At 44.6% G+C, this 26,485-nt stretch overlaps 2 protein-coding genes and 15 non-coding genes across 17 annotated transcripts in view; 13 read left to right on the top strand and 4 right to left on the bottom strand.

Moving 5' to 3' along the window:
- The window catches only part of LOC140271772 (myosin-7B-like), a 36,276-nt gene extending 32,906 nt beyond the window's left edge, over positions 1–3,370 (bottom strand). The window contains exons 1-3 of the mRNA XM_072367069.1: positions 3,314–3,370; positions 1,969–2,068; positions 287–390 (exon numbers count right to left, since the gene is read on the bottom strand). Of these exons, the coding sequence (XP_072223170.1) occupies positions 287–390; positions 1,969–2,068 (204 nt within the window). The 5' untranslated portion in view covers positions 3,314–3,370. The remainder of the gene's footprint in view (positions 1–286; positions 391–1,968; positions 2,069–3,313) is intronic.
- A 603-nt stretch (positions 3,371–3,973) lies between these two features.
- trnae-uuc (transfer RNA glutamic acid (anticodon UUC)) lies at positions 3,974–4,045 on the top strand. Its single transcript has one exon. It is a non-coding gene; the product is annotated as a tRNA-Glu (tRNA).
- Positions 4,046–4,348: 303 nt separating this feature from the next.
- On the top strand, positions 4,349–4,420 carry trnae-uuc (transfer RNA glutamic acid (anticodon UUC)). The gene has a single exon. It is a non-coding gene; the product is annotated as a tRNA-Glu (tRNA).
- A 250-nt stretch (positions 4,421–4,670) lies between these two features.
- trnae-uuc (transfer RNA glutamic acid (anticodon UUC)) lies at positions 4,671–4,742 on the top strand. Its single transcript has one exon. It is a non-coding gene; the product is annotated as a tRNA-Glu (tRNA).
- A 653-nt stretch (positions 4,743–5,395) lies between these two features.
- On the top strand, positions 5,396–5,467 carry trnae-uuc (transfer RNA glutamic acid (anticodon UUC)). Its single transcript has one exon. It is a non-coding gene; the product is annotated as a tRNA-Glu (tRNA).
- Positions 5,468–5,772: 305 nt separating this feature from the next.
- Positions 5,773–5,844, top strand: trnae-uuc (transfer RNA glutamic acid (anticodon UUC)). Its single transcript has one exon. It is a non-coding gene; the product is annotated as a tRNA-Glu (tRNA).
- Positions 5,845–6,106: 262 nt separating this feature from the next.
- On the top strand, positions 6,107–6,178 carry trnae-uuc (transfer RNA glutamic acid (anticodon UUC)). The gene has a single exon. It is a non-coding gene; the product is annotated as a tRNA-Glu (tRNA).
- Positions 6,179–6,831: 653 nt separating this feature from the next.
- Positions 6,832–6,903, top strand: trnae-uuc (transfer RNA glutamic acid (anticodon UUC)). Its single transcript has one exon. It is a non-coding gene; the product is annotated as a tRNA-Glu (tRNA).
- A 653-nt stretch (positions 6,904–7,556) lies between these two features.
- trnae-uuc (transfer RNA glutamic acid (anticodon UUC)) lies at positions 7,557–7,628 on the top strand. Its single transcript has one exon. It is a non-coding gene; the product is annotated as a tRNA-Glu (tRNA).
- A 773-nt stretch (positions 7,629–8,401) lies between these two features.
- trnae-uuc (transfer RNA glutamic acid (anticodon UUC)) lies at positions 8,402–8,473 on the top strand. Its single transcript has one exon. It is a non-coding gene; the product is annotated as a tRNA-Glu (tRNA).
- A 754-nt stretch (positions 8,474–9,227) lies between these two features.
- trnae-uuc (transfer RNA glutamic acid (anticodon UUC)) lies at positions 9,228–9,299 on the top strand. The gene has a single exon. It is a non-coding gene; the product is annotated as a tRNA-Glu (tRNA).
- A 3,585-nt stretch (positions 9,300–12,884) lies between these two features.
- trnae-uuc (transfer RNA glutamic acid (anticodon UUC)) lies at positions 12,885–12,956 on the top strand. Its single transcript has one exon. It is a non-coding gene; the product is annotated as a tRNA-Glu (tRNA).
- Positions 12,957–13,442: 486 nt separating this feature from the next.
- trnae-uuc (transfer RNA glutamic acid (anticodon UUC)) lies at positions 13,443–13,514 on the top strand. The gene has a single exon. It is a non-coding gene; the product is annotated as a tRNA-Glu (tRNA).
- A 1,462-nt stretch (positions 13,515–14,976) lies between these two features.
- On the bottom strand, positions 14,977–15,048 carry trnae-uuc (transfer RNA glutamic acid (anticodon UUC)). The gene has a single exon. It is a non-coding gene; the product is annotated as a tRNA-Glu (tRNA).
- Positions 15,049–15,353: 305 nt separating this feature from the next.
- Positions 15,354–15,425, bottom strand: trnae-uuc (transfer RNA glutamic acid (anticodon UUC)). Its single transcript has one exon. It is a non-coding gene; the product is annotated as a tRNA-Glu (tRNA).
- Positions 15,426–19,317: 3,892 nt separating this feature from the next.
- The window catches only part of itpr3 (inositol 1,4,5-trisphosphate receptor, type 3), an 85,130-nt gene continuing 77,962 nt past the window's right edge, over positions 19,318–26,485 (bottom strand). Inside the window, exons 50-60 of the mRNA XM_072367048.1 lie at positions 25,665–25,857; positions 25,299–25,418; positions 24,169–24,344; positions 23,716–23,880; positions 23,454–23,643; positions 23,281–23,385; positions 21,600–21,718; positions 20,748–20,913; positions 20,513–20,673; positions 20,283–20,444; positions 19,318–20,211 (exon numbers count right to left, since the gene is read on the bottom strand). Coding sequence (XP_072223149.1) covers positions 20,095–20,211; positions 20,283–20,444; positions 20,513–20,673; positions 20,748–20,913; positions 21,600–21,718; positions 23,281–23,385; positions 23,454–23,643; positions 23,716–23,880; positions 24,169–24,344; positions 25,299–25,418; positions 25,665–25,857 — 1,674 coding nt within the window. The 3' untranslated portion in view covers positions 19,318–20,094. The remainder of the gene's footprint in view (positions 20,212–20,282; positions 20,445–20,512; positions 20,674–20,747; positions 20,914–21,599; positions 21,719–23,280; positions 23,386–23,453; positions 23,644–23,715; positions 23,881–24,168; positions 24,345–25,298; positions 25,419–25,664; positions 25,858–26,485) is intronic.
- trnae-uuc (transfer RNA glutamic acid (anticodon UUC)) lies at positions 26,226–26,297 on the top strand. Its single transcript has one exon. It is a non-coding gene; the product is annotated as a tRNA-Glu (tRNA).

Genomic DNA, 26,485 nt, shown 5'->3' with positions numbered 1-26,485 from the left:
AACATGTGAAAAGACTGAATGTTTTTCTGTTCTGTGGAGTTTAAATGTTTGCTTAAGACTCTCAATTACATATAAAATGAAAGAATACTTGTCAAAGCTCCTGAGAAGGATGTGAAACCTGCAGAAAAAGCTGAAACACCAAAGACTTTTACTCTGATGAAATCTAACCAATAACAAACTTGGTCAGTACTAATTTTGCACGTTTCTGTTTGAATAAAAAGTAAAAGTTCTTCATTAATTAGCTTCATGGATGGAATGATTAAGATTAGTCAACTAGTTAACCAACCCGTCCATCCTTGGTCTCCACAGTCGTCTTGTCTCCATTCAGCTCCTTCACCTCCACTTCGATATACGCCTCGGCGTCATCGGGCATCCAAACACGTTTCGTCCCTGAGGATTGAACAGAGTTGTTCTAAAAAACATTTATGGTTGTTGGGCTGTCATCTGACATCTCTGAGATGGTATGTATAGTTTCTCAAGATGGCAAATCTTTGTATTCTGGTACTATAGAAAGGAACCTTGGAGCTTTGACTCACATCCTGAAACATCCCATAATTAAGCTGCTATAGGCTCAGACTGCTGGGGGACCTCATCTGTCACACCTTTCCTCACTTTGCTGTCTTTTTAATTCTCTGTTTAACTTCTTAATTTTAATTTCTCAAATGATTTTATGTCCATGTGACATTATTGTGGTTATTAACCTGTGTTTCCCTGTTCCAGCAGGGATCCTTTGAATGGTGTTTTGGTGTTTTTCCCTCCTCTTTTCCCTCTTTTCTGTCTTCTCAAACCCCAGCAGGTCGAATGGCCACCCTTCCTGGTTCTGGTTCTGCCAGAGGTTTCTTCCTGGTTCTGGTTCTGCCAGAGGTTTCTTCCTGGTTCTGGTTCTGCCAGAGGTTTCTTCCTGGTTCTGGTTCTGCCAGAGGTTTCTTCCTGGTTCTGGTTCTGCCAGAGGTTTCTTCCTGGTTCTGGTTCTGCCAGAGGTTTCTTCCTGTTAAAGGGAGTCGTTCCTTTCCACAGTCCCTCAGGCTCAGGACGGGAGATTGGACTGAAGACAAGTTTCTGTGCAATCTGTTGGTTTCCTTAGCTAGGATATTATTTTTGAATTGGCTCCATATGAATTAATTGGATTATGATTACAATGAATTGAATTCCAATTGGCTTGAATTGGACTTTATTACTTAAGTGCCTTGAGATGACAATTGTTGTAATCTGGCGCTTTATAAATAAAACTGAATTGAATTGAATACGTTTGAATGTGTTACACTTCAAACATCAGTAACTGGTTTCAGTTCATAAATCACAGAATAAGAGCTTCAGAACATCGGCTTTATATCCAGCAGGGGGCGCTGCAGACTCTGCTCCATGTTAAGCATCCTGAAATCCAGAATCAGCTGGCATACATTTGCAAATTACAGCTAAAACGTGAAAAGACTGAATATTTTTCTGTTCTGTAGAGTTTAAATGTTTTCTTAAGAGTCTCAATTACATATAAAATGAAAGAATACTTGTCAAAGCTCCTGAGAAGGATGTGAAACCTCCAGAAAAAGCTGAAACCTGCAGCATTAAGCAGCCTCTTTGGGCTAATGTTGTTTGCCTAGTTGCTACAAAAATTGAGAAAGCTAGCAAGCAAAGCCATCCTAAGAGGACAAAGACGACACCAACTAATCTGAGAAATGATGTTTTGAAGTGATTTGGATGTTACACAGTAAATCATATAGTGATGAACAAATATAAGCTCATTTGTCATCTTTGTGTTACAACAGGTCTGTGGACTCTTCTGTTAGCTGGCATCCACCCAAGTGAGGCAGTGGAAGCACGATGCTGGTGTTTGATGCCATCCGACTGCCTGCTATTCAGCAGCTACAGCTAATATACAGTTAGTTACAGTTAATTCCAGCAGCTGGACGATATTCAAATGCATTTGAAGGCTTTACACATACTATTTGTACTTTAGATTAAAGTGTATACCATCGAAGGCCTGGGCCTTAGCAGCCAGGTGCTCCAAGTTGGTGAGGCGGAGGTAGCGAGCGGCTTCTCCAAACTCCGTCATGTCCAGAAACCGAGACATCTGAGAAGATGAACACACAGATGTGTTTGTTACTCGGTTCCTTCTTAGATCTCTTTAATCTGCTCCGAAGTCTTGATGATAGGCGATGACTTCCAGCAGGAAGAAAAAGGTCTAAATGATAAGCAGCCAACAGGAGCATGATGTCATCACTGAATGTTGAGTTAATTCTTTTTCCATAAAGTTCATGTAAAATATTGAAATGCTTCAGAAAATATCAACTTTCAGAGCAGATCTCTGGCTCTGATGAGTAAAACTATTCTTATTAATTGACACAATCTATGCTTGTCATCACCTCCTTCACTGGGCTAATTTAACTCGGACACAAACCAAACCGAGCAGTGATGTCATCACTGAATGTTGAGGTGAGAATTTAGTCTGTTTAATACGAATTCATGTTCAGCCATAAATAAAATTGTTAAAAATGTAATTTTGCTCCATCAATCCAACTTAATTCTTCCATAAACAGATTTTAGGTCCTTGTCAGTACATAAAATATTGAAATGCTTCAGAAAATATCAACTTTCAGAGTGGATCTCTGGGTCTGATGAGTAAAATTATTCTTATTAATTGACACAATCTATGCTTGTCATCACCTCTTTCACTGGGCTAATTTAACTCGGACACAAACCAAACCGAGCAGTGATGTCAACAAACTGGCATTTCATTCTCTGGGGAGGTGTGGCCCACCTCGGTGAATACCTCCGGCTTTCAGAGACCAAACAGTTGCCACATCAGCTTAAGAGGATCCATTTCTAATGCTCTTCCAGCCTGGGCTGATGCTGCCAGGATAAATCCTGCCAGTAAACTGTTCTGTTGTGTCTCAGCCGCTGTCAGACAGCATGTTTCTTTGTGTGTGAGAGATGCTGTTTCTGGGTGAAAAAGGTGTCCGGATGACTTCAGAAACGCCACTCAGGACCAAACGTTGAGCATCTCCGCTGTTTAAGTTTCAGGTTGGACCAATATACTAAAGATTAGTTTTCAGGTGCTTTTCAAGACTTTTTTATGCAACATTTGCATGAAAGAAAACCAGATTGCATTAAATGAGTGACGGGAAGCCAGTTTCCTCACTTTGTCAAGTTCATAATAACCTCAAAATTCTGTCTTTTCTTGACATGAACAGAGCAGCATTTCAAACTCTCAGCCTTTGGAGTCTTCCCCACAGGTACAGCCGCTGAGGCTGATGGGTAATGTAGTTTTCCAGCCAAACATTCAGAGTCATTATAAAAATGCAGGTTGTGTACTCACCGTGTTTGCTGAGTTTGAGCTGAGGCTCAGGCAGGATTCGGCGTCTTCACTTTGAGGATGTGCACAGGGGCAGAATAAGTCGATGAGCAGAGCATTGCCTCCCTTTAAAACCTCCCTGTGACGGTTTCCGCACCATGTGACCTGCTCTGCTGCAGCTTGGTGGGCGGATCGACCACGCTGGACGATCATAAAAGGCCTGCTGCAGTCAATCTCAAAGCCTAAAGCCTCATCAGCTCACTCCTGATCCCTCTTTTCTCCCTCTGCATCATGGTCTATCTTTGGATAGTTTATGCCCACCTGTCTGACTATCTCTGGACATCAAGCCCTGATCACATTTAACAGTTTCACATCAGGCTTCTGTGGCTTAGCACTGTTACTGTTACAAGTCAAGAAATCCTTGATAAGTTCTGTTTAAAAATACAAACAAATAGTTCAAATACAGTAAAAGTGTTTATGAATTCCCAATAAAGCTGCTATCATTCACATGTTTTTCTTTATCTGTTGTCAGAAACCGGGATTGAAAATCAGTCCATGAAGACGACGTTTCAGCTCACTTAAAGGCTGTCGCTCTGCTGAAAAAAAAATATTCTTGACAGCTCAAGGTTTCTGTCCCATATGGGCTTCAGACAGGAACATATTCTAGAAAAGACTTGATTTCAGTCCCATATGGTCTAGCGGCTAGGATTCCTGGTTTTCACCCAGGCGGCCTGGGTTCAACTCCCGGTATGGGAATACTTATTTGGCATTCAGACCAAATGCTTGGTTGGAAGAAATGGGAAGCGTGTGCTCCACAATGTTCTCAACAACCAGTCCAACAGCTCATCTCTGAGATGGTATGTATAGTTACTCAAGATGGCATATCTTTGTATTCTAGTACTATAGTAAGGACCTTGGAGCTACTTTTGACCAGGATCTGTCCTTTGACTCACATATAAAAGAAGCTTCTCGGACTGCCTTCTTTCAACTTGGTATTGCCAAAACTAGGAATGTCTTAGCTTCAGACAGCAACATATTCTAGAAAACTCTTGAATTCTATCCCATATGGTCTAGCGGCTAGGATTCCTGGTTTTCACCCAGGCTGCCCGGGTTCAACTCCCGGTATGGGAATACTTATTTGGTAGTCCAACCAAATCCTTGGTTGGAAGAAATGGGAAGCATGTGCTCCAGACTGTCCTCGGCAGCCAATCTCTGAGATGGTATGTATAGTTTCTCAAGATGGCATATCTTTGCATTCTAGTACTATAGTAAGGACCTTGGAGCTATTTTTGACCAGGATCTGTCCTTTGACTCACATATAAAAGAGGCTTCTAGGACTGCCTTCTTTCACCTTCTTATTATTGCCAACACTTGATTTCTATCCCATATGGTCTAGCGGCTAGGATTCCTGGTTTTCACCCAGGCGGCCCGGGTTCAACTCCCGGTATGGGAATACTTATTTGGCAGTCAGACCAAATGCTTGGTTGGAAGAAATGGAGGGCGTGTGCTCCAGACTGTCCTCGGCAACCAGTCCCTGCAGCCAATCTCTGAGATGGTATGTATAGTTACTCAAGATGGCATATCTTTGTATTCTAGTGCTATTTTAAGGAACCTTGGAAGTATTTTTGACCAGAATCTGTCCTTTGACTCACATATAAAAGAGGCTTCTTGGACTGCCTTCTTTCACCTTCTTATTATTGCCAAAATTACGAACATCCTTCATTTTATATGTTCATAGAGATCAATTTTTGAATATCAGACAGCAACATATTCTAGAAAACATTAGGTTTCTGTCCCATATGGTCTGGCGGCTGGTTTTCACCCATTTGTACCGGGTTCAACTCCCGGTATGGGAATACTTATTTGGCATTCAGACCAAATGCTTGGTTGGAAGAAATGGGAATCGTGTCTTCAAGACTGTCCTCAACAGCCAATCTCTGAGATGGTATGTATAGTTTCTCAAGATGGCATATCTTTGTATCCTAGTACTATAGTAAGGACCTTGGAGCTACTTTTGACCAGGATCTGTCCTTTGACTCACATATAAAAGAGGCTTCTAGGACTGCCTTCTTTCACCTTCTTATTATTGCCAACACTTGATTTCTATCCCATATGGTCTAGCGGCTAGGATTCCTGGTTTTCACCCAGGCGGCCCGGGTTCAACTCCCGGTATGGGAATACTTATTTGGCAGTCCAACCAAATTCTTGGTTGGAAGAAATGGAAGGCGTGTGCTCCAGACTGTCCTCGGCAACCAGTCCCTGCAGCCAATCTCTGAGATGGTATGTATAGTTTCTCAAGATGGCATATCTTTGTATCCTAGTACTATAGTAAGGACCTTGGAGCTACTTTTGACCAGGATGTCCTTTGACTCACATATAAAAGAGGCTTCTAGGACTGCTTTCTTTCACCTTCTTATTATTGCCAAAAGTAGGAACATCCTGCCTTCAGACAATAACATATTCTAGAAAACACTTGATTTTTGTCCCATATGGTCTAGCGGCTAGGATTCCTGGTTTTCACCCAGGCGGCCCGGGTTCAACTCCCGGTATGGGAATACTTATTTGGCATTCAGACCAAATGCTTGGTTGGAAGAAATGCAAGGCGTGTGCTCCACAATGTTCTCCACAACCAGTCCAACAGCTCATCTCTGAGATGGTATGTATAGTTTCTCAAGATGGCATATCTTTGCATTCTAGTACTATAGTAAGGACCTTGGAGCTACTTTTGACCAGGATCTGTCCTTTGACTCACATATAAAAGAGGCTTCTTGGACTGCCTTCTTTCACCTTCTTATTATTGCCAACACTTGATTTCTATCCCATATGGTCTAGCGGCTAGGATTCCTGGTTTTCACCCAGGCGGCCCGGGTTCAACTCCCGGTATGGGAATACTTATTTGGCAGTCAGACCAAATGCTTGGTTGGAAGAAATGGAGGGCGTGTGCTCCAGACTGTCCTCGGCAACCAGTCCCTGCAGCCAATCTCTGAGATGGTATGTATAGTTACTCAAGATGGCATATCTTTGTATTCTAGTGCTATTTTAAGGAACCTTGGAAGTATTTTTGAGCAGAATCTGTCCTTTGACTCACATATAAAAGAGGCTTCTTGGACTGCCTTCTTTCACCTTCTTATTATTGCCAAAATTACGAACATCCTTCATTTTATATGTTCATAGAGATCAATTTTTGAATATCAGACAGCAACATATTCTAGAAAACATTAGGTTTCTGTCCCATATGGTCTGGCGGCTGGTTTTCACCCATTTGTACCGGGTTCAACTCCCGGTATGGGAATACTTATTTGGTAGTCCAACCAAATCCTTGGTTGGAAGAAATGGGAAGCATGTGCTCCAGACTGTCCTCGGCAGCCAATCTCTGAGATGGTATGTATAGTTTCTCAAGATGGCATATCTTTGCATTCTAGTACTATAGTAAGGACCTTGGAGCTATTTTTGACCAGGATCTGTCCTTTGACTCACATATAAAAGAGGCTTCTAGGACTGCCTTCTTTCACCTTCTTATTATTGCCAACACTTGATTTCTATCCCATATGGTCTAGCGGCTAGGATTCCTGGTTTTCACCCAGGCGGCCCGGGTTCAACTCCCGGTATGGGAATACTTATTTGGCAGTCAGACCAAATGCTTGGTTGGAAGAAATGGAGGGCGTGTGCTCCAGACTGTCCTCGGCAACCAGTCCCTGCAGCCAATCTCTGAGATGGTATGTATAGTTACTCAAGATGGCATATCTTTGTATTCTAGTGCTATTTTAAGGAACCTTGGAAGTATTTTTGAGCAGAATCTGTCCTTTGACTCACATATAAAAGAGGCTTCTTGGACTGCCTTCTTTCACCTTCTTATTATTGCCAAAATTACGAACATCCTTCATTTTATATGTTCATAGAGATCAATTTTTGAATATCAGACAGCAACATATTCTAGAAAACATTAGGTTTCTGTCCCATATGGTCTGGCGGCTGGTTTTCACCCATTTGTACCGGGTTCAACTCCCGGTATGGGAATACTTATTTGGCATTCAGACCAAATGCTTGGTTGGAAGAAATGGGAATCGTGTCTTCAAGACTGTCCTCAACAGCCAATCTCTGAGATGGTATGTATAGTTTCTCAAGATGGCATATCTTTGTATCCTAGTACTATAGTAAGGACCTTGGAGCTACTTTTGACCAGGATCTGTCCTTTGACTCACATATAAAAGAGGCTTCTAGGACTGCCTTCTTTCACCTTCTTATTATTGCCAACACTTGATTTCTATCCCATATGGTCTAGCGGCTAGGATTCCTGGTTTTCACCCAGGCGGCCCGGGTTCAACTCCCGGTATGGGAATACTTATTTGGCAGTCCAACCAAATTCTTGGTTGGAAGAAATGGAGGGCGTGTGCTCCAGACTGTCCTCGGCAACCAGTCCCTGCAGCCAATCTCTGAGATGGTATGTATAGTTACTCAAGATGGCATATCTTTGTATTCTAGTGCTATTTTAAGGAACCTTGGAAGTATTTTTGAGCAGAATCTGTCCTTTGACTCACATATAAAAGAGGCTTCTTGGACTGCCTTCTTTCACCTTCTTATTATTGCCAAAATTACGAACATCCTTCATTTTATATGTTCATAGAGATCAATTTTTGAATATCAGACAGCAACATATTCTAGAAAACATTAGGTTTCTGTCCCATATGGTCTGGCGGCTGGTTTTCACCCATTTGTACCGGGTTCAACTCCCGGTATGGGAATACTTATTTGGCATTCAGACCAAATGCTTGGTTGGAAGAAATGGGAATCGTGTCTTCAAGACTGTCCTCAACAGCCAATCTCTGAGATGGTATGTATAGTTTCTCAAGATGGCATATGGCATTCAGACCAAATGCTTGGTTGGAAGAAATGCAAGGCGTGTGCTCCACAATGTTCTCCACAACCAGTCCAACAGCTCATCTCTGAGATGGTATGTATAGTTTCTCAAGATGGCATGTCTTTGCATTCTAGTACTATAGTAAGGACCTTGGAGCTACTTTTGACCAGGATCTGTCCTTTGACTCACATATAAAAGAGGCTTCTTGGACTGCCTTCTTTCACCTTCTTATTATTGCCAACACTTGATTTCTATCCCATATGGTCTAGCGGCTAGGATTCCTGGTTTTCACCCAGGCGGCCCGGGTTCAACTCCCGGTATGGGAATACTTATTTGGCAGTCAGACCAAATGCTTGGTTGGAAGAAATGGAGGGCGTGTGCTCCAGACTGTCCTCGGCAACCAGTCCCTGCAGCCAATCTCTGAGATGGTATGTATAGTTACTCAAGATGGCATATCTTTGTATTCTAGTGCTATTTTAAGGAACCTTGGAAGTATTTTTGAGCAGAATCTGTCCTTTGACTCACATATAAAAGAGGCTTCTTGGACTGCCTTCTTTCACCTTCTTATTATTGCCAAAATTACGAACATCCTTCATTTTATATGTTCATAGAGATCAATTTTTGAATATCAGACAGCAACATATTCTAGAAAACATTAGGTTTCTGTCCCATATGGTCTGGCGGCTGGTTTTCACCCATTTGTACCGGGTTCAACTCCCGGTATGGGAATACTTATTTGGCATTCAGACCAAATGCTTGGTTGGAAGAAATGGGAATCGTGTGTTCAAGTCCTCGGCAACCAGTCCAACAGCTAATCTCTCTGATGGTATGGGGTTTTATCAGTGCTCTTGGCAAAGTGATGGAAGCATTGTCTTGCTTTCTAGTTACTCAGGATGGCATATCTTTAGATTCTAGTTCTACAGTGAGGAACCTTGGAGCTATTTTTGACCAGGATCTGTCCTTTGACTCACATATAAAAGAGGCTTCTTGGACTGCCTTCTTTCACCTTCTTATTAATGCCAAAATTATGAACATCCTGTCTTCAGACACCAACATATTCCAGAAAATTTAAGTTTTCTATCCCATATGGTCTAGCGGCTAGGATTCCTGGTTTTCACCCAGGCGGCCCGGGTTCAACTCCCGGTATGGGAATACTAATTTGGCATTCAGACCAAATGTTTGGTTGGAAGAAAAGGGAAGCGTGTGCTCAAGATTGTCCTCAACAGCCAATCTCTGAGATGGTATTACTCAAGATGGCATATCTTTGCATTCTAGTACTATAGTAAGGACCTTGGAGCTATTTTTGACCAGGATCTGTCCTTTGACTCACATATAAAAGAGGCTTCTTGGACTGCCTTCTTTCACCTTGGTATTATTGCGAAAATGAGGAACATCCTGTCTCAGACTGATGCAGAAAAACTGCTCCATACACTTTTTACTTCAAGGTTGGGCTGGGCTTGAAGAGAAGTTTCAGTTCAATCTGTTGGTTTCCTGAGCTAGGCTACTTATCTTGAAAAAAATGTGTTTATATAAATTGGACTAATTTGGACTCATATCACTAGGTTTCTGTCCCATATGGTCTCGCGGCTGGTTTTCACCCTTTTGGCCCTGGTTCAACTCCCAGTATGGGAATACTTACTTGGCAGTCAGACCAAATGGTTCGTTGGTCAGTTTAATCTGTTCTCCACCATCGCTGACAGTTATAAATGAACACAGTCAGTCCATGTGCTCAGCTGTGTATTGCTTCTCTGTCAACATGAGAGATCTGCTCTGGGATTAAATTGGAGGCTTTCAGCATCGACGTTCCTCTATTTTTACCCTGAAAAAGATCAACTAGTTCTCTGCTGTGTCCACCTTCGACCCGCTGCCTCTTGACCCTAACTCTGTATTCTGATTGGCTCTTTCTGCAGGTCTTGGATCAGTTTTTATGTCCTTAAAATGTCTGTTTTTACCCATGAAAGTGCAGCTGACATCAGATGAGTTCGTTTGAAAGATGCCTGAACTTCAGTTGATGAATATCCTCTTCAACATGACACATTGTTCAGTCACACCTTCTGGATCTGCTCTTGTTGAGGATGGATTGATTTGTAGGTCAAAGAAGGTGATGTGGTTTTGGTTTTGAGTTCAGCTCGAATGCCGTTCGTTGTTCTGTCCTCTGGGCTGAGCCCACTGTGACCTTTGGTGTTTGCAGGTTCACTGCTGCACATATCTCTCTGTAAGCCCTCCATTTATTCATCCATCCATACATTCATCCATTCATCCCCGATCTCCACCAGCTGTCTCTCAGCTCTGATCATCAGCTGTCAGACAGAAAATAAATGAGCCGATCGTCCATTTCCTCCTGAGATCGGACTTCTCTCTGTAACCAACAACAGCTCAGATGATGGGAAGTTTTTCTTACTTCACCTTCACTTCTTCTCTCTCTTCCTGCCTTTCTTACTTACACCGATCAGCCATAACATTATGACCACCCGCCTAATATTGTTATGTTTATGTTTCTGCATTTAGCAGATGCTTTTATCCAAAGCAACTTACAGGTAGGCAGGTAGGGTAAGGGGGTCTTGCCTAAGGACCCCTACTGGAGGTAATACCTTTCATGCAGGGAATTTGAACCCAGATCTAATATTATTGTGTTAATATTGTGTTAATTCCCTTTTTGCTGCCGAAACAGCTCAGACCCGCCAAGGCCTGAAGGTGTGCTGTGGTCTCTGGCACCAAGATGTCAGCCCCAGATCCTTTAAGTTCTGTAAATTGCAAGGTGGGGCCTCCATGGATCGGACTTGTTTGTCCAGCTCATCCCACAGATGCTCGATTGGATTGAAATCTGGGAAATTTGGAGGCCAAGTCAACATCTCAGCCTCGTTGTTTTACAGAAGAGTCGATTTACACACAGCACTTAATATGCAGTTTAAACCCTTTACGCACGAGCCGGACTGCTCTCACAGACACGTGCACCTGTTCTAACACACACACACACACACACACACACACACACAGACACACACACACACACACACACACACACACACACATATCAGTGTAAATGCACCAATGCTATTAACTTACTTAAGTTGAACAACAGAAAGACGCCACCAGAACCCCCCAAATCCCTGCTGTCACTCAGAATGATGATAATCCTGCACACACACACGTGCACACACACGTGCACACACACGTGCACACACACGTGCACACACACACACAACATGAAACCCGAACAGAGACGAACATCCTTTGGTTTAAAACTTAAATTAGATTTTGTCCGTTGGAATGAAAGTATGTGGACGGCAGGATTCTTTATTTAGATCTTTTTCATGTTGGACATCAGATCCAAAGCTGCACGTGGAACTCAATAAACGAACGTGCACCACCTGGATTTCCCGTGCGATTAGCTGTTCCGTGTTACTGAGCATTTGTACAACATTTCGACGGTTTTCAGGCTCATTTCCCAGCATGTGAAGGTCAGATTCCTGCTGCCTGAAGGAATAAAAAGTGTGGAGCAGATGCAAACAAACCTGGATTATTTAGCACAACATTTAGTGTAACTTTGCATTTGATTTGTCTGGTTAGATGCTAGCTTAAAGCTTTCTGATGAGTCTCATCTATCTCTTTAAGAGCAAAAGTTAGCAAAATTTAGCAAAATTCAGACAAAGTTGCATCAAAAGAATTCAACTTTTATGGAGACATTCTGGGGTAAAGAGCCGGTTCTACAGTATCATAATGACTGAAGTATGGACAGATTAGAGTGTAATAAGAACCCAAAAACTCAATGATCTCAAGATGTTTTGCATCTTCGCTGCAGACGTGATGAAAGTCACTTTTTCCAAATAAGTTTGAAGATCCAGAGGATTCCTGCTGATGAAGCTTTGCTCATTTCTTCAGGAAATATAAAGTCGATTCGTGTGTTTGAAAGCATTCTGACTCATTTTTATTGGAAATCGGTGAAGCTCTTTGTGTGATTGTCTGCAGCTTAGTGAGCGAGCAGCTGCCGCAGCCTGGTGGCGAGCAGCTGGAGCGCATCGATCCAACCGGCGGATGAGATCAGCCTGCGAAAATATCAGAGGTGACCCTGACCAGTAAAACCAGGTATCACACGGATTATTGAGTGTTTTTCTACCTTCTGAGGTTGACAATCAGCGTCTATGAATAGGGTTTATTGTTCTCAGCTCATCCAGCTGTCTGTGGCGTGTGCCTGAGCCCATGTCATGTATGTAAAGTATACATGTCAGACCTAAATGTGTGACTCACTGTTCCTCTGTGTGCTTACAAAAGGATTTTGGAGCTTTGAGATGCAGCTTCACATGAATGCCAACCAAAGGAAGGGCCACTGGGTCTTCTGTGAGTGTTGTTTGTGGGAGATTTCTTCACAGCTGGTCCTGATGAGGACTAAATGTGAGGGTGAAGCCAGAACTGAACAAAATTAATCTGTTTATGGGTTAGTTTCAGCTGTCAGTAGATGTTAGAAAGAGAAGCTGCAACACAGACAACACGAATGTGTGTGAATGCTTAGAAAGCACATAGTTATGAATCAGTTAGACTAGAAAAGCGCTATACAAGTACAAGTCCATTTACCATTTACGAAGGAAGGTTCAAATGTAGCTTGAATCAATAAAAGTATTAACAAACCTGCTTTATGTGCAGTTCAGCTTCACCAATCAGTTCAGTTCCTAAATATCACAAAATCACGAACATCCTGTCTTCAGACAGCAACATATTCTAGAAAACTCTTGTTTTCTATCCCATATGGTCTAGCGGTTAGGATTCCTGGTTTTCACCCAGGCGGCCCGGGTTCAACTCCCGGTATGGGAATACTTAGTTGGCATTCAGACCAAATTCTTGGTTGGAAGAAATGGAAGGCGTGTGCTCAAGACTGTCCTCAACAGCCAATCTCTGAGATGGTATGTATAGTTACTCAAGATGTCATATCTTTGTATCCTAGTACTATAGTAAGGACCTTGGAGCTACTTTTGACCAGGATCTGTCCTTTGACTCACATATAATAGTCCAACCAAATCCTTAGTTGGAAGAAATGGAAGGTGTGTGTTAGAGACTGTCCTCGGCAACCAGTCCCTGCAGCCAATCTCTGAGATGGTATGTATAGTTACTCAAGATGGCATATCTTTAGATTCTAGTCCTATAGTAAGGACCTTGGAGCTACTTTTGACCAGGATCTGTCCTTTGACTCACATATAAAAGAGGCTCTTGGACTGCCTTCTTTCACCTTTGTATTATTGCCAAAATTACAAACATCTTGTCTTCAGACAGCAACATATTCCAGAAAACTCTTTATTTATATCCCATATGGTCTAGCGGTTAGGATTCCTGGTTTTCACCCAGGTGGCCCGGGTTCAACTCCCGGTATGGGAATACTTATTTGGCATTCAGACCAAATTCTGTATACAATACAATACAAACAGCAGGATCTGTCCTTTGACTCACATATAAAAGAGGCTTCTTGGACTGCCTTCTTTCACCTTGGTATTATTGTGAAAATGAGGAACATCCTGTCTCAGACTGATGCAGAAAAACTGCTCCATACTCTTTTTACTTCAAGGTTGGGCTGGGCTTGAAGAGAAGTTTCAGTTCAATCTGTTGGTTTCCTGAGCTAGGCTACTTATCTTGAAAAATTGCATTTATATAAATTGGACTAATTTGGATTCATATTTTTGTCTTTTCAGCTTCACTTTATGTGTTCATAGAGACAATTTCAGACAGCAACATATTCTAGAAAACACTAGGTTTCTGTCCCATATGGTGTAGCGGCTAGTTTTCACCATTTTGGGTTCAACTCCCAGTATGGGAATACTTATTTCAATCAATACAAGTATTAACAAACCAGCTTTCCAGGATTAAAGTGTCAGAGAAGCTGCTCCAGGTATTTATCTGCAGCAGACCTGATGACTGGAGCAGCTTTTCCTGGTGTGTCTTAAAGGGTTACCTGCTGCCATTCCGACATTGGCCTCCAATTGTCGGAATGGCGACACTTAATTTTTTATCAAACGTCCCGTCATTCCGACACTTTTTTCCTCCTATGGTCGGAATGGCGGTATGTTTTTTTGTTTTTTAACATACCGCCATTCCGACAGTTCCTTTTAATAGCCTGTTTTACCCAAAACATTTTACACTAATGAAGGCTGATATGCCGGCGCAAATACGCGCGCCGGCATATCAGCCTCGCAAACAAACTTTAATAATCTATTATCAAAATCCCCTGAATTTCAAATATAAAAATACAGATATTAATGTAACTCTGGCGAGACTGAAACTGATTAAGCAGAAATACAGTCAGTGACCTGTCACAGCAGACAGCTGGAGCGGAGCTCTCCACAGAGCCCATGCGTCTTTTGCCCGCTGTCATCATATGCAAAAGTAATAATTGCAATTACAGATATCACGGCTACTGCACAGGACACAGTTGCGAGCACTCTGCCTTGCCTTGCCAATAGGAGAGGAGAGAAATGACAGCATAGAACGTGTAAAACACAACAAAATGCAGTAAAAACGTTTATTCATGTAATTCACGTGATTTATGAGTACTTATGGGAAGCGCTGATGGGCTTTGCGCATTTATTCAGCCTGTTGATATCTTAAGGACCTAACTGGTCACACCTGGGAGTAAATGTCATGTAGAGATTGTTTTTACATTACAGCTGAACATATAGCTTTCATCCACAAACCTTGTCGAAATGGTGGGACGTTTGAATTTCGGAATGGGTGTTGCCACCCGTCTTAAAGATGATCAGCTGATTCAGTCCTCAGGGAGCAGTGGATCATATCCTCCATCTGAGAGATGCATGAATAATATGCATTCCATGTTTAAAGATAAGTATTCCCATACCGGGAGTTGAACCCGGGCCGCCTGGGTGAAAACCAGGAATCCTAACCGCTAGACCATATGGGACAGAAATCAAGTGTTTTCTAGAATATGTTGCTGTCTGAAGACAAGACGTGCCTAGTTTTGGCAATACCAAGGTGAAAGAAGGCAGTCCGAGAAGCCTCTTTTATATGTGAGTCAAAGGACAGATCCTGCTCAAAAATAGCTCCAAGGTTCCTTACTATAGTAATGGAATACAAAGATATGCCATCTTGAGTAACCATACATACCATCTCAGATATTGGCTGCAGGGACTGGTTGCCGAGGACAGTCTTGAGCACATGCCTTCCATTTCTTCCAACCCAGGATTTGGTTGGACTACCAAATAAGTATTCCCATACCGGGAGTTGAACCCGGGCCGCCTGGGTGAAAACCAGGAATCCTAGCCGCTAGACCATATGGGACAGAAACCTGGTGACTTCAGGAATGTGTTGAATTCTGAATCCTTAAGAACAGATGGAATGAAGCAGAGTATGGGATCAAATAAGGGTCAGAAAGATTTGAAGTTATGGAAATAGTTTGTGCATGTGTGAAACGTACCAAAACATGGTCCTGCTCCGTGAAATACTTTGTGAAGCAGCTCTGTGTCTATTTTTGTGTTAAAAGTTTCCTTCCACGTGCAACAGTGTCATCATTCATTCCTCGTTGTTCCTTGAGGAAAATCTTTAAACCTCCATCTTAAAATGTGAAGTGTCTAACGAGAAAGAACAAGACCTGCTGTCTGCTGGAGAATGGCCTCCACCTTCTGGACCCAGATGAGTATAAAGCCAGAAAACAGATTTTTTCTGTGATTAATAGAAATGTGGATTGGATTAATTATCTTTACTACAACCAGCAGAGATTTATTAATGAGACTTCTTGAAGGTTTGGCAGAATAGGTTAGCCTGGTTAGACATGTTGGTGGCTGAGCCGCATCAGATGGTTCTGTAACCAGCGCTGTGGAAGTCTGGTGTGGATGCTTTGATTCTATGTTTGGTGAATGGAAAGCACTTCCATTCATCCATCCATCCATCTATCATCCATCATCCATTCATCCATCCATCCATCTATCATCCATCATCCATCCATCCATCTATCATCCATCATCCATTCATCCATCCATCCATCTATCATCCATCATCCATCCATCCATCCATCCATCCATCCATCCATCCATCCATCCATCCATCCATCCATCATCTGCTGCTTCTCCGGGGGTCGTGGGGGCAGCAGCTTTAACAGAGAAACCCAGACCTCCCTGTCCCTGGCCACTTCCTCCGGCTCCTCCGGGGGGACCCCGAGGCGTTCCCAGGCCATAGTCTCTCCAACGTGTCCTGGGTCTTCCCCGGGTCTCCTCCCAGTGGGACGGGCCCAGAACACCTCCCCAGGGAGGCGTCCAGGAGGCATCCTAACCAGATGCCACCTCATCTGACTCCTCTCAATGCGGAGGAGCAGCGGTTCTACTCCGAGCCCCTCCCGGATGACTGAGCTTCTCACCCTATCTCTAAGGGAGGCCCAGACACCCTGAGGGGGAAACCCATTTCGGCCGCTTGTATGTATTGTATATTCGGCTGTTAGAGATCAGCTTGGAAGTCAGAGGGACCGAGTCAAGTCTTTACCAGGTTCCTCTCAAGTATGTCTTCAAGTTCTAAACCAACTCTGTTAGGTACTCTCTCTGTTAGGCACCCTCTCTGTTAGGTACCCTCTCTGTTAGGTACCCTCTCTGTTAGGTACTCTCTCTGTTAGGTACCCTCTCTGTTAGGTACCCTCTCTGTTAGGTACCCTCTCTGTTAGGCACCCTCTCTGTTAGGCACCCTCTCTGTTAGGTACCCTCTCTGTTAGGCACCCTCTCTGTTAGGTACCCTCTCTGTTAGGCACCCTCTCTGTTAGGTACCCTCTCTGTTAGGCACCCTCTCTGTTAAGTACCCTCTCTGTTAGGTACTCTCTCTGTTAGACACCCTCTCTGTTAGGTACTCTCTCTGTTAGACACCCTCTCTGTTAGGTACCCTCTCTGTTAGGCACCCTCTCTGTTAGGTACCCTCTCTGTTAGGCACCCTCTCTGTTAAGTACCCTCTCTGTTAGGTACTCTCTCTGTTAGACACCCTCTCTGTTAGGTACTCTCTCTGTTAGACACCCTCTCTGTTAGGTACTCTCTCTGTTAGACACCCTCTCTGTTAGGTACCCTCTCTGTTAGGTACCCTCTCTGTTAGGTACTCTCTCTGTTAGGTACCCTCTCTGTTAGGTACCCTCTCTGTTAGGTACCCTCTCTGTTAGGCACCCTCTCTGTTAGGTACCCTCTCTGTTAGGTACTCTCTCTGTTAGACACCCTCTCTGTTAGGTACCCTCTCTGTTAGGTACCCTCTCTGTTAGGTACCCTCTCTGTTAGGCACCCTCTCTGTTAGGTACCCTCTCTGTTAGGTACCCTCTCTGTTAGACACCCTCTCTGTTAGGTACCCTCTCTGTTAGGTACTCTCTCTGTTAGACACCCTCTCTGTTAGGTACTCTCTCTGTTAGACACCCTCTCTGTTAGGTACTCTCTCTGTTAGGTACCCTCTCTGTTAGGTACCCTCTCTGTTAGGCACCCTCTCTGTTAGGTACTCTCTCTGTTAGGCACCCTCTCTGTTAGGTACTCTCTCTGTTAGGTACCCTCTCTGTTAGGTACTCTCTCTGTTAGGTACCCTCTCTGTTAGGTACTCTCTCTGTTAGGCACCCTCTCTGTTAGGCACCCTCTCTGTTAGGTACCCTCTCTGTTAGGCACCCTCTCTGTTAGGTACCCTCTCTGTTAGGTACCCTCTCTGTTAGACACCCTCTCTGTTAGGTACTCTCTCTGTTAGACACCCTCTCTGTTAGGTACCCTCTCTGTTAGGCACCCTCTCTGTTAGGTACCCTCTCTGTTAGGTACCCTCTCTGTTAGGTACCCTCTCTGTTAGGTACTCTCTCTGTTAGGTACCCTCTCTGTTAGGTACTCTCTCTGTTAGGCACCCTCTCTGTTAGGCACCCTCTCTGTTAGGTACCCTCTCTGTTAGGCACCCTCTCTGTTAGGTACCCTCTCTGTTAGGTACTCTCTCTGTTAGACACCCTCTCTGTTAGGTACTCTCTCTGTTAGACACCCTCTCTGTTAGGTACCCTCTCTGTTAGGTACCCTCTCTGTTAGGTACCCTCTCTGTTAGGCACCCTCTCTGTTAGGTACTCTCTCTGTTAGACACCCTCTCTGTTAGGTACTCTCTCTGTTAGACACCCTCTCTGTTAGGTACCCTCTCTGTTAGGTACCCTCTCTGTTAGGTACTCTCTCTGTTAGACACCCTCTCTGTTAGGTACTCTCTCTGTTAGACACCCTCTCTGTTAGGTACTCTCTCTGTTAGACACCCTCTCTGTTAGGTACTCTCTCTGTTAGACACCCTCTCTGTTAGGTACCCTCTCTGTTAGGTACCCTCTCTGTTAGGTACTCTCTCTGTTAGGTACCCTCTCTGTTAGGTACCCTCTCTGTTAGGTACCCTCTCTGTTAGGCACCCTCTCTGTTAGGTACCCTCTCTGTTAGGTACTCTCTCTGTTAGACACCCTCTCTGTTAGGTACCCTCTCTGTTAGGTACCCTCTCTGTTAGGTACCCTCTCTGTTAGGTACCCTCTCTGTTAGGCACCCTCTCTGTTAGGTACCCTCTCTGTTAGGTACTCTCTCTGTTAGACACCCTCTCTGTTAGGTACTCTCTCTGTTAGACACCCTCTCTGTTAGGTACTCTCTCTGTTAGGTACCCTCTCTGTTAGGTACCCTCTCTGTTAGGTACCCTCTCTGTTAGGCACCCTCTCTGTTAGGTACTCTCTCTGTTAGGCACCCTCTCTGTTAGGTACTCTCTCTGTTAGGTACCCTCTCTGTTAGGTACCCTCTCTGTTAGGCACCCTCTCTGTTAGGTACCACCCCTCTGTTAGGTACCCTCTCTGTTAGGTACCCTCTCTGTTAGGTACCCTCGGGCAACATGAATCGTACCTTAAACAGTTTATCTTTGGTTTGGAACTTCAAACCAATATTTTTCCATATTTAGCATCTATCTGAGTAAGAAGCATCTGTCTGTGAAAGTAGGATCGTTTTGAGGGGATTTTAATCAACATAATGACAAAGTAAAAAGGAATTTAGGCCTAATTTAGAGAAAATAAAATGTCGTTCTCCTCCACTTCTACACATAGAAATACATGCTTTTTCTCTACATGTTTGTATGCTTTAATCTAAAAATGCTTTAATGTATTTCTGCAAATAAAAGAAACCATTTTAAGTCTCAAAGCTTTTTGTTTTAATCAAGGAAAAACATTTCTACCTGTTGAAAGTTCTGCAGGTGATGTGATAATGACCAGAAACCTAAAGCTAATGAAACTACAACAGGACATTATCGAAGAGCTTCTGTTCTTCAAAGCATCGGTTTCTTGTCTTAGCTGCATTTTTCGCTTTAGATCTGAGTAAAACCAGGACCTCTAAGAGCTCATTTTCAACTGAAGTTAAATAAAAACTTTACTGACAGAAAGCTGAACAAACTGCTTCGTCCGTTTCCCAGAGAAAAAACCTAAAAGTTACTTCATAAAGTCATGGTCCAGTGTTAGTTTTTACAGTGTTGGACAAGCAAAAGTCTCCTTAAATACATCACAAGTGAAACATCAAACCGGCACATATCTGAGCCCCATCGTTGAAGCACAGCTGGGTTCTTAAAATCACTAAAGTGAGCCGATGTCCGTTTATTTTCACACACATTTCAGCAGGTAAGCAAAGAATAATGATGTGGGAGTTCACAATCCCTCAGAAGTTTGTCCCTTTTCAGGAAAACCCACCTGAAAAACCCAGTTTTAGTTCATAAATAACATTAAATCGGTCATTTTCTCTTTTCTGTGGAGCAAAACAACAAAAGAATTCGGTAAATTTCCCATGAAAAGCCAGAATGAGCTGTGATAAAATCTTATTATGCCCCTCAGCATCTGACACACGACATGAATGAAATGCTGCGTGTTTTCAGCTGATCTCTAGTGTTTTCTAACCCACCCCAGTGAATGTTTCCTGCCCATCCGTCCAGCTGGGTGCTGGTGTTCGGCTGCAGCCCCTCTGCGGGCGGCGCTCTATGTTTTGAACAGCTGGTGGTTTCCTCCGGCGGCGCTCGGTGGCACCGCGGCGCTCCCTCCCGCCTGGGCGTCCACGAAGCCCATCCTCTGCCTCCTCTTCCTCTGCTCGGTCATCTGCACACAGAACGCTCAGTGAGTCCAAACCGACTCCCGGGGTAACGCTTTCCTCCCGTCGCCGCGGTTACCTGCTCCTTCAGCTCCATCAGCTGGCCGGTCAGAGTCGTCACCACCTTCATGGTGGAGGACAGCTTGTCCTGCAGAATCCGCATCTCGTTCTGCTCCCCGTCGCCGTCGGTCACCACCAGCGACATCGCCTGCATCCGTGGAAACCAGTCCAGGTTGTTGCTCTGCAGAGAGGAGACGGACGTCAGCATCGCACTCGCACCTCAGCGGCCTCGGCTCCCACCTGTCCCACCTTGATCATCAGCGCCACGTAGCTCTCGGGCCCGGTGTAGTCCGTCTTGTTCTTCTCGCGCAGCAGGACGATGAAGTACAGGTAGTTCCAGATGTTGTGCTCCAGCGTGATGTGCTCCTCGAAGGACACGGTCTTGTTGTCGAACTTGTCTCTCTCCAGACCTGCACGGACACACAGAGTCGTTAGCACAGCTGAGCGCTTTCTGCCGCTCGGCCGCTCGGTCGCCCGTCCGCACCGCAGATGAAACACGTCGTCTTCAGTATCTCCTCCTTCTTCTGCTTCTCGCTCCTCAGGTCGGCGAACGTGTCGATGATGACGCCGAAGATCAAGTTGAGGACGATGATGATGACGATGAAGTAGAAGAGAAGGTCGTAAACCACGCGGGCGGCAAACAGCGGCTCCTGCACACAGGGTCAGTTCAGCTTAAAGCTGACGTCATCTGGCATAAATCAGCTCCACCTTAAATACGGAGGAGCGGCGGGGGGGTTTCTGTGGAGGACTGAACCTGCCACAGCGCAGAAATATACAAAAACAGGGATGGAGCCGATAGGATGACAGAAAATTAATTAAGTTCAGTTTCTTTGCCCCTCAGCTGTTAAACGATTTCACTTCTTTCCTCCTGTATCATTGTCCTTTGATAATTTCAGTTACGTCTCTGCTAATTCCCCTCATTTATTTCATCTTAAACATTTCCTGTGTGCATTCTCTAAATGGGGGGGGGCTCTTAGATTCCTGAAGGAAATAAAATAAATAACTAAATAAAATAAAGAAAGAAATCGTTTGGAGGGAATTTATATTGTGTTATTGATCATTTCAGTTACCTCTCTGTTAATTCCCCTCATTTATTCCCACAACCCCATTTAACTAAAATAAAGAAAAATAACTTAACTTAATAATTTAACCCCAAAATAAAGAAAGAAGTGGTTTGGAGGGAATTAATAGATCAAATAAAAGAAATAAATATCCAATCAAGGTTAAATGAATGCAGTTGAACTTTAAGTGTCACATGTGTCATGAATCTGTTTTTATTCCATATTTACAGCAGCTTCAGTCCTCCACAGAGCTCTAGCTTTAAAAAAGTCTTTACATTCTTGGATGGTTTGCGGAGAACGTCTCCGACTCCTCCCCCGTTCCTCAGTCCGTGATTCATCACGGTCACGATGCACATCAGCAGCGTGTCGCAGGCCCGCTCCGCCTTCGTTTCCTCTGGAAAACAGACAGACACCATCATCATCCTCAGAAAGACGTCCTTTATGACCGAAAGGAGCTCATTCTGTCCCACAATGCTTTGCAGCTGCAGCTTTTACAGCGACGCTCCACTATTTTTAACTGGGATTCATAAACATGAGGATGAGTGACAGCACTATATTTACCTTAAAGTCCTGTTTTATAGGATTGTTTTCTTTACAGAACCCTGTTTCCTTAAAGGGGAACTCCGGTATTTTTAACCCATCATTAAAATCATCAGATATCATCATTATTAAATTAAAAAAACAGGGACGAGCACTTTTTATGTATCTAAACCAGCTTTTAGTACACAAAAGGTGGCAATAAAAAAAAAAAGAGTGACATTCCAGTTTTGTCCTCATTCATCCGCCTCAGGAGCCGAATAAGAGCAAAACATCACCTGGTAATCTCATGCTAATGTTAAAGGGGAACTCCGGTGTTTTAAACCTTATTTCTGGCATGAAATACGTCCATCTACTCACTGAGAACAGTTTGGTGAAAGTCGGCGTCCTTCTGAAGATATTTAGATAACTGGAGATCCATATAACGGAGTGAACGGGGCTTAGAGGATGCAGCCTCTAAATAAGGCATTATCTGTCTTTATTTCACCAATACTTTAAGAAGAATGAATGAATGAACGTGTGCTATAGCTCTGTTAGCTCATAGCTGCTGTTAGCTCATAGCTGTGTTAGCTCATAGCTCTGTTAGCTCATAGCTGCTGTGTTGTTGTTATTGGCGGCTATCGGGGGGCTTATAGACGTCCATCTTACTCAAAGTCGTCGTTCACGTTGTCAAAATCTGATAAATATCCTGCCATGTTGCACAAAACTATCAGCAGCAAACTCTGTGTGAAGTTAGCCGACTGTCACAGAGCACGGAGTGAATAAACTGTGCTGCAGGGGGGCGTGTGGATGAAGTGGTCCCAGTAGAGTGCCTGTGTAGAAATCCCTCCGTTAGCTCTCCTATAGCTGCAAGTAGCCACATAACAGCAGCTATGAGCTAACAGCAGCTATGAGCTAACAGCAGCTATGAGCTAACAGCAGCTATGAGCTAACAGCAGCTATGAGCTAACAGAGCTATGAGCTAACAGAGCTATGAGCTAACAGAGCTATAGCACACGTTCATTCATTCATTCTTCTTAAAGTATTGGTGAAATAAAGACAGATAATGCCTTATTTAGAGGCTGCATCCTCTAAGCCCCGTTCACTCCGTTATATGGATCTCCAGTTATCTAAATATCTTCCGAAGGACGCCGACTTTCACCAAACTGTTCTCAGTGAGCAGATGAACGTATTTCATGCCAGAAATAAGGTTTAAAAATACCGGAGTTCCCCTTTAAGCCAGACACAAGCTTTCAGAGATGAAGAGCTGAACCTCTCCTCTCTGTCACAGCTTGTGTTTCTGGTGGAAAGCTGCTCATAATCTGCCATTCGCAGGAGTTCAGAGAGTAAATGCCACCTAACTGTCTGTGTCTAGTCTTAATTTGTACTTTATGTCCGTTAAAAAAGCAGCAGGGTATCTGATTAACGGGGAGCTCTTACCTTCCTCCTGGGAGGTGGCGACCGGTTTAGTCTCCGCGCTGCAGCTGACTCCGTCTGCAGAGCACGACTTGAGGAAATCCTGCGAGGCTTCGCTCTGTTGAGGAGCTGAACAGCAGAAAGCCCTCAGAACACCGCAGATTTATGCCTCGGGAGTCGGTCAGATGTGAGCTTACCTTCAGCGATCTGCAGCAGCGGGTCCACCTCCATGATGAAGTCCTCCTTCAGGCACAGGAAGCCCACGATGGAGAAGAGGTAGACGAGGATGAGAGCGAGCAGCGCCGTCAGAAGGATGGAGCGCCCGTTGCGAGTCACGCTCTTTATCACGTTGAACAGAGTCTCCTCCCGGTAGATGAGGTCGAACAGCTGCACAAACAACAGATTCAGCCGTCGGCCCCTGAGCAGAACCAGGAGACACCTCTGAGGATCCCTGCTTACCAGGATGCTGTAGAAGAGCTCGTGAACGAAGAGGCCCAGCGTGGAGGTCAGGACGTACGCCAGGTGGTAGATGAACTCCACGTCCATCACCATGGCTCTGTAGCCCATAATGAACGTCCCGTTGTTCCCCACAAAGCTCACGGTGAACACCACCTTATTGATGAGCTGGAGGTGATCAGGAAGAGATCAGCAGGTTAGCAGGATGCTCAGATTCTGACCCTCTTTATCCATGCTGTGCCTAACAACAGATATCTGACAACGGGCCACCCTGAGGGAAGGTCCTGTGGACCAGAGCGTGGTGGCATCAGGCCAGGACCTGCCTCCTCTCCAGGGTCCCACATAAAACCCAACAATTACAGCAGCACTGAACCGATGAGTGATGAAAACATGTTTAAGGGGAGAAATCTGAGTGAGAAATGACAGAAAACATGAAGCTCTTCCTGGTGAACTTACGTTAAGTGAGCCGAGCACGATGAGCGTGTTGCCGATGCCCAGGTGGTAGATGGACCTGACGATCAGGGCGCCGGTGAGCGGCTGCAGGCCGTGGCGCTGAGACAGCAAACCCAGGACCGAGAGGCCGGTCAGGACCCAGAACGTCATCAGCAGCAGCGAGTCATCGATGGCTCCGGCTGAGGAGGAGCAGGTTCAGATGTCAGGATTCACAGGAAGCAGTCAAGTAACGGCATCATAAAGGATCTGACCGGACCCGTTTGGACCTGAGCGAGCTCGGGAGTTCAGTTTGATCAGAAATGGGCCAAACTAGTTGGAGGCGGACACACAGGAACACGGTTTACTACAAGTAGATCTATAAAAGCACAGATGGAGTAGGACAGAACCACCTGTCGTCTACTTCCTCAACAGGACCGCACCTCCCTGACCACAGAACACCAGCCCAACTCCTGGTTCTGGTTCTGATGGAGGTTTCTTCCTGTTAAAAGGGAGTTTTTTCTCCCCACAGAACACCAGCCCAACTCCTGGTTCTGGTTCTGGTTCTGATGGAGGTTTCTTCCTGTTAAACAGGAGTTTTTTCTCCCCACAGTGCAGCTCAGGACGGGGGATTAGAGAGAAGTTTCAGTCTGTTGGTTTCTTCATTCAGGAAACTGTTTTTTAAGTGGTTCTGAATGAATTGGACCCATTTGAAAGAATCCAATTAAATTAATTGGATCTGACTGGATTATGATTATAGTGAACTGGACTGTATCATTGAAGTGTCTTGAGATGAGATTTGCTGCGATTTATAAATAAAACTGAACTGAATTCAACAGAAAAATGTAAAATGATTTCTTTGATAAATTAACACGTTGCTTCCCCTCAAAGGATGATCAAACAGGTCATTTTCTATTTTCACCAGCGAGGCCCACCCTGGCGTCCCCTGGTGGGGGCCCCAGTGTGACCAGGGGACAGTCCTGACTGGCAGGGGACGGTCCTGACTGGCAGGGGACGGTCCCGACTGGCAGGGGACGGTCCCGACTGGCAGGGGACGGTCCCGACTGGCAGGGGACGGTCCCGACTGGCAGGGGACGGTCCCAACTGGCAGGGGACAGTCCCGACTGGCAGGGGACAGTCCCGACTGGCAGGAGTACCTCGGCCAGAGTCGTAGGGGTAGAAGAAAGCGATGATGAGGTTGATGAAGACGGCCAGTTTAAAGGAGATCGTCCCCCAAAGAGACATCCTCCTGGAGAACCAGTACAGCACCGGCATACCTGCACACATACACACACACACACACACACACACACACACACACACACACACACACACACACACACACACACACACGCAGTTCACACCTGAAGTGAAGTGTCAAGATGTCAGAAGAAGAAAATGTTTCTTTGGTTTCTATAGCAACAAGACTGACCAACATGCTTAACAAGAAAAACTGCTGATCAATAAAAACTGACATCATGAAAATGATGATGTAATAACTGTGTGTGTGTGTGTGCGCTCACTCCTCAGCTTCTTCTGCCACTCCATCTCTCCATGCAGGAAGGAGGTTTGCTCGAAGTAGTGCGTGACCTTTGACCCCTGCTCATCCTGCTCGGTGGTGTTGAAAACTCTGACCTTGGACTCCTCGGTCAGGAACTCACAGATGGGGTGAACAGGAAACACGATCTGCTCCATGCTGCGGTCCTCTCGAACAATCTGGACACATTTCCAAAAACAAGCCGTATGAACAGAAAAAACGTGCACGTCCACGAGAGAGTGCTGACCTCAGGGAGACATTTAGACCAACTCTAAACCTGAGGAAAAGCTTCCACAGATGGAGGTGAAGCACTCAGAAATGAACTGATGGTGAAGAGTTCACACTCTTTGGATCTAAAGCATCACTTTAAAGTAGGTAATATTTGGCTCCGTCTGTGGAAGGCCGGAGACTAATACTGAGGCAAGACTCCAGAGTGCAGCACAGATCAGTGGGTAATGAACCAGTCCAGGTTTCACCTTGGTATTGCCAAAACTAGGAACGTCTTGTCTTCAGACAGCAACATATTCTAGAAAACGCTTGAATTCTATCCCATATGGTCTAGCGGCTAGGATTCCTGGTTTTCACCCAGGCGGCCCGGGTTCAGCTCCCGGTATGGGAATACTTATTTGGTAGTCCAACCAAATCCTTGGTTGGAAGAAATGGAAGGCATGTACTCCAGACTGTCCTCAGCAGCCAATCTCTGAAATAGTATGTATAGTTTCTCAAGATGGCACATCTTTGGATTCTAGTACTATAGTAAGGAACCTTGGAGCTATTTTTGAGCACGATCTGTCCTTTGACTCACAT

This window comes from Leuresthes tenuis, unplaced genomic scaffold (genome assembly GCF_036924035.1).
Source record: "Leuresthes tenuis unplaced genomic scaffold, fLeuTen1.0.hap1 SCAF_16, whole genome shotgun sequence".
Lineage (NCBI taxonomy): Eukaryota > Metazoa > Chordata > Actinopteri > Atheriniformes > Atherinopsidae > Leuresthes > Leuresthes tenuis.
The sequence above is the reverse complement of the archived record's forward strand: the minus strand, read 5'-3'. Positions and strand labels throughout refer to the sequence as shown.